This window comes from Malurus melanocephalus, unplaced genomic scaffold, assembly GCF_030028575.1.
Source record: "Malurus melanocephalus ecotype Western Australia unplaced genomic scaffold, MMel_1.1 scaffold_119, whole genome shotgun sequence".
In the NCBI taxonomy this organism is placed as follows: domain Eukaryota; kingdom Metazoa; phylum Chordata; class Aves; order Passeriformes; family Maluridae; genus Malurus; species Malurus melanocephalus.
The window spans coordinates 1175457-1181693 of NW_026623351.1; the positions used below are offsets into that span (position 1 = coordinate 1175457).

General features: G+C 45.3%; 1 protein-coding gene across 1 annotated transcript; it reads right to left on the minus strand.

Moving 5' to 3' along the window:
* Positions 1-294: 294 nt before the first annotated feature.
* On the minus strand, positions 295-5989 carry LOC130575885 (fatty acid-binding protein 5). The gene is made up of 5 exons (XM_057370109.1): positions 5978-5989; positions 5372-5702; positions 2401-2573; positions 1335-1439; positions 295-1203 (listed from the first exon to the last, which is right to left on the minus strand). Exons 1-5 carry the CDS (start codon positions 5987-5989, stop codon positions 1153-1155), a joined length of 672 nt encoding a protein of 223 aa, XP_057226092.1. The 3' UTR covers positions 295-1152.
* Between the last annotated feature and the right edge of the window lie 248 nt (positions 5990-6237).

Genomic DNA, 6237 nt, shown 5'->3' on the forward strand with positions numbered 1-6237 from the left:
TGAGTAAGCTCAGTAATATGATACATGTACTGAGCAGCTAAAATATCAGAAGTAGAGCTGGATTCTGAAATGAGTGATGCAACAAATGGGAACTGTGCAATTACAGGATCACACAGGTCCCTGAACTCACAGAAAACCTTCTGTCACGAAATGGTTTCACTTTTAGGACATGCTTGTCTTGTATCACAGAAATTAATCTAAACCTCTCTAATTTTTGTCTTATGTGATACCTCTTTATGTAGCATTATAGGTTCTGTTTCCCAACCAGTGTAAAAGTAATACTCAAGACACTGATATTTCTGATTATTTATTATGGCACTTCAAAGCATATAAACTCCATTGCTAGGTGTTTCAAACAAGTTTAAAAAAAAACAAAACAAACAAAAAAAAAATAAATGAGGCTTTAAGTTTTAGGCAGTATTTCAGTAGATTTTGGYTAAGAATTTTTAGGATGTTACTAGACATGGAATACGAGTTTTGCTAGGAAAGCAGTCTTCTTAAAGTAAGGCTTCCTTTCAAAAAAGTGTGTATGTGCTTGCTTAGATTTATCTATTTATGTTCATTGGCTTACTGATATATATAAATATAGAGAGAAAAAAACAACTGGGAGTTTGAAACAAAATAAACAAACCAACCCTGAAAATCCATTTTTCTACTTTAATGCTAATTAAGCTTATCTCATATTTATACACACCCAATTTTATTTACTTTGTAACATGGAAGTTAGAAAAAAACAACCCAAGTTCAGGCTCTGGAGTTGGTCCAATTTCGTATTTTACTATCTTAGAAAGTAAGGATGTTGGTCAAAATTCAGCTTACTATTACCTGTTCTTTGCCATATATTGTATTATTTTGCACTGAAGGCAGATTGTACTAGAGCCTAAAACCAAATTAGTTTTTTATAAAACCTCACTTAAAATTCCACTACAGTAACAACATTTCCACTTCATAAATTCGACAATTTTATTTAATAGCCTAAGTTCAGAATAGTTACATAATAGTTACATCACGGCTTTTAAAAAGAATTGCACTCAGCTACTCAGTCCATTGAAATACTAGAAAACAGGGAAAAGGAAAATATGGAGTGAAAAGGAGCTCTGTCCACTGAACTGAGTTGTTTGCAGCAAGTTCCTACTGAACCTGAAGACGTCCTCACGCTTTCTGGTAGACTCTAACACACTTGACACCATTCATGTCACATTCCTAGAAGGTAAAGAGATGGATTTATTAATTTACCTCAGTGCAGGCCAACAGGGAAAAAGCCCCACCGATTAGTCACATTTCAGGCTACTGACCAGCAGCACCTGGGGATCAGAAAGTGGGACTGAACTCACCACCATCAATTGTCCATCCACGAGCTTCCTTGTTATTGTGGTCTTCTTGCCATCCCATTCCTGCTCTTGAATCAATGACCCATCRTCTTTTAAGCTGACAAGGGTCTGAAAGAAGAACMTGACCATCAGTATTTTACCCATGACATTTGGTCGGAGCTGAGGCTTTCCAAAACCTTATTCCAAATGAAAGCTTCTCAGCCCAATTCCCTCAACAGTAATTTTATCACTGACATCTACAAAGCCAGATATTATCTTAAACATTGTATTGATCCACTTCTTACAGTAATTAACTCACTGCTCATTCACACACTGCTCTGAGTGAGTGAATTCCTGCATCAGGCATACCTTTGACAGATTCACAATTTCAATTAACAGGAGCAGAAGATGTTCTCTGTTCATCTCTTTGTGCATGGGCTTTGAGTTTTTGTGTAGCATTTATCTGATCTTGCAGTAAAAAATGCATTGAAAATGTGTGACTGGAGAGAGGAGGGTGATAAACACAAAGCACTCACAYAAGGAAATTATATGTATTCTTTGTGTTTTACCTCCTTAATCAAATATTGTTCCTACTCCATGCAAGGAGAAACTCTTTGCCTTCTAAAACTGGAGTTTAGTGACTGTAATTCACAGGGCTGCCTTGCTGTCTCTGATCCCACCCCGCATTAAACCAGGCTCTCTTGTTATGCAAATATGAGACAGAGCAGAAAGGTTAACCCTAGGGCTGAATTGCCTCTGATTAAACATCAATGGCATTTTTTCCACAGGCTTCAAATGAAGTGGCATTTGGCTTTAACAGGGATTTAGAGGTCTGTTAGTTTTACTAAAAAATGCTTCTGCTACAAAATGAAAACAGCAAAATACACAAGACTATTGATTTCAGCATTTTCCCTCTTTGGAATTTGCTTAATCCGTGTAAAAAAAAATATTTCAATGAGACTTACAGAGAGAACTGTTCATCAAATAAAGCATTGTTATGGTGTATGTCAAAACTGATTTTAAAATAGATCTCCCTCTGTGAAACACCCAAAGAATTGCATTTTTTCAACAGAAAGTCTAGTATACTGACCTGAGTTTTCCTGCCGTCTAATGTATTTTCCTCAAATTTCTCTCCAATCTTGAAGCTGAATTGTGAAGTTTTGAAGGTGCTTTCTGTTTTTATGGTGATCGTGTCCCCATCCTTAATAATGTAAACATCTGGTTTGGCCATGCTTCCCATTTTTCTCATCGCCATACCCACACCTGCAAGGCGAAAGGCACAGAGTGTCACAAAGTCAGTTAAACCCTGGGGCTTAGGGCCACACAAGAATTCAAAYACCTAATTCCCATTTAATTAGGCACTTAAGTACCCTTGAGAATCAAAGCTCAAGAGCCATAAAGAAAGAGGATGTTTTAAATTTTCCACTGATGAGGAAGGAAAAAAGCTTATTTGCAGTTACTCTTTGTTTCCCCAGAGAGTTAAAGTTAARTTTATTTTGCCCTCTAGAGGATTTGTAGACATCCCAAAACTCAGTGCTGATTTTTTTTTCCAAAGAGAAATAAATAGCAAACAGGAAAACAAACACAAAAGTTTAAACTAAAATAAAATTATTCTCTTGAAATTCTGAATACTTTAAAAATTCTACGACTTATTTTTAATTGACAGATAAATCCAATTTATTTCAACTTACTCAGTAAATACCTTCCATCGCTTTTTACACCATTGCAAACATGCCATTGTAAACAGGATGTGAATATGAAATTTTGTTTAAAAAGTATGGAGTTGCGAACTAGAAAATCACTGTCATAAAAAAATAGCGCTCACACACACTTTCAAAAGACAGAGAAATGGAGAACTGAGCTTTGCAAATGTCTGAAAATTCATGATCTGGAGACAGCAGTCCTGAAAACTCTTCCATTTCAGATTCACCCTGCTTCAGCCCCTACATGCACTGTTTGGGGGGTTTGCTTGAATCTGTTTGACCTGAAGGATGAAAATACAAATAAGAGGGTAGCAGGCAACAAGTGTGAGTCCATCAAACTGAAAAGTGCAGATCTGAACCATGAGTTGATACGCAAACAAGTGAAGCAGAAAAGAGCCTGGGTTCTGCAATGGGTGTAATTAAAAAATGTTGTCAGGATCAGCACAGCACTCCCCTGGTAGGTACAGGTAAGAGCTGAGTCCTTGAGAGAGAAATAAAGTACTTTCCAGACACTTTCTTGCATCTCCAGACTCAAATGGGATTCCAGGACTGAGCCTTAAGCTTGAGCTCACAGAGAAAAAAAAAAACAGCCATCCCTTTCATCCACCTTTTCTGATCAAAACTGGAAATTATTGCCAAGGTAACCTCCACGCACACTGTTGCTGTCATCCAGGCCAGAGTAATCAGAGCTACAGTTTGGGATCCATCTAAACAGATATGAGCTGCATATGTCTTCCATATGGCAAGAAGTTAAATTCCAAATTATTTGTCCTCAAATGTTCTTTTATGAGCAGAATGAGCAGAATCTGTATGATCTCATTTATGGTGTATCCATAGGATCAAAGGCAGAGAGTTGTGCAAGTAGCCAGCAAGGGTGAGATCCAGTAAATGACTGGCTCCTGAAGCATGACTTAGAGTAAATTTAATTGCCTAAACTGTAAATGTAAAAGGGAAAAGTGACTGGTTTATGATTTCAATCTAAAACCAAACAATACTCAGTTGCTGCCTACTCATGGGAGGTGCTCTGCAGTCTCAGCACTTAATKTCTACTTTGAAGTTGCAACTTGGCACAGCCTAGGTCTGGCCATCGGACATAAGCACCAAGGCATCCCGATCCATGGCTCAACTGAGCTGAGCTTAAAATTCTTGAATTTCCTCCAAAGTCTCCCAAAGGGTTCAGTCCAAGAGGCTTTCTCATATCATAACTATCACGTACTGACAGGCCTCCCAAAATATAATTACAGCTGCCACTGTCTGCAGAGTGTAAATGCAATGATGCCTTTCGTATTTTACATGAAGAGCGCAAGACCTAAATTCCATCTTCTCCTCCCTCTAAAGATAAGGTTACATCTTCTGCCTCTTGAGAMGATATGATGGCTTTCATCAGTGAATAAATTGCAGAAAACAGTAACTCCTGGGCTATAGACAGTGCCAGGTATTTATCACGTCAGCCAGGATGCACACAGGAAAGTGGTAAATCTGAGCTTGCAGACGAGGCTCCTGGTCTTTTGGGTGTGTTCTTCATCCGGCAACTTCATGTTACAAAAYATAGGGCAACCTGGACTCGGGGATGACAAGCCAGGACCATCCCCCAGAGATAAGGGTGCAGCTCCCCACAGAAGAAAACAGGCAAATAGCCTCCGGCAGGGCAGCCGACTGCGGTTACCCACCGGCAGCTGATCCAGTTTGGCTTTCTCGGGAGGAAACACCCAAGGTGACTCCGCGGGGAGGCAGCCCCGGCTGTGCAGGTCTTTGTGCGGCCGCCCCAGGCGGGGTGAACCAGCCCGGCCCCGAAAGCAGCGCTGCCGTGGGGTATCCACACCCTCCAGGCCGGGCAGCGCCGAGCCCTCCCCGCCGGCAGCCCCGGCTCCCCGCCCCGGGCATTACCGGCGAGGGAGGAGCGAACCGGCCTAATCGCAGCCGGGTGCCGGCAGCGGCTGGTAATCCCGGGGGCTGCGGAGGGCGCAGCGCTGTGCGGCGGGAAGGTGCCTGCTGGTGCCCGCACCTGCCTCCCAGCAATTACGGTGCAAAAAGGGCTGCTGACATCTTTAGGGCGCGGAGCCGGCAGCTYTCCCCCGAGGAAAGGTCTGCTCCCGGCCAGCGCTCCTTTCCCGGAGCCGAAAGGGCGCGGAGCCCCCGGTGCTGCAGCCCGGAGCATCGCGGCATCAGCCCCGCGGCCGCCGCCCACCCGCGGCTCCCGGCCCGGCCGCATCCACCCTCCGCCGGCCCCGGGACCGCGCTCTCCTCTCCGCGGACCTTGGACAGAGCCTCGCCGGCCGGCAGCGGCAGCACATCCCCGGGAAGGCATCCCGGCATCCATCCCTCCCTCCCGGGGGCGGGGAGCCGCCGGCTCCTTACCCAGCTCYTTCATGTACTCCTCGAAGCCCTCGCTGGAGATGAGGCACCATTTGCCCAAAAACGCATCGACGGCCATGGCGGCGGCACCGGAGTTGGCGGCGTCCCTGTGGAAACGTGAAGGCAGCAGAACGGGCTGCGGCGAGGCCGCGGCCGCCTTTATAGCGGGGCCGGCAACATGTGCTGCCGGGAAGAGCCAATGGCGCTCCCGCCGCGCCCCGGCCCCTTCCCCGCCGAGCCCCCGCCCGGAGAGTCCCGCCCGCGGCGGCGGCGGCAAGAGCGGGCACGCAGCGGCACTGCCCGCCCTCCGCCCGCACACAGACACGCACAGACACTGACAGACAGACAGACACACTCACGCACACACTGACACACAGACAGACACACAGACACACTCAGGCACACAGACATTGACAGACAGACACACAGACACACAGACACACTCACGCACACACACACTGACACACACACGGACACACAGACAGACACACAGATACACTCAGGCACACAGACACACTCGGGCACACAGACACTGACACACACACAGACACACAGACACACTCACGCACACAGACACTGACACACAGATGGACACATAGACACACTCACCCGCACACACATGCACGTACACACTCTCACATGCGCACACAGACACACACTCACACACAGACAGACACACAGACACACACGCACACCCACCCTCTTTGCACCCCAGCACACGAAAGCCAGCTGAGGGATGTCGTATTCTCAAGGCTTTTTCGAACACAAGCTCCATCCTACACCTACCGTGGTGAAAGAGTCCAGCGTGCTGAGTGCCGGTACTCATGGGCTCCAGTCTAGACTCTGAATGCTAAATTACACTGTTTATT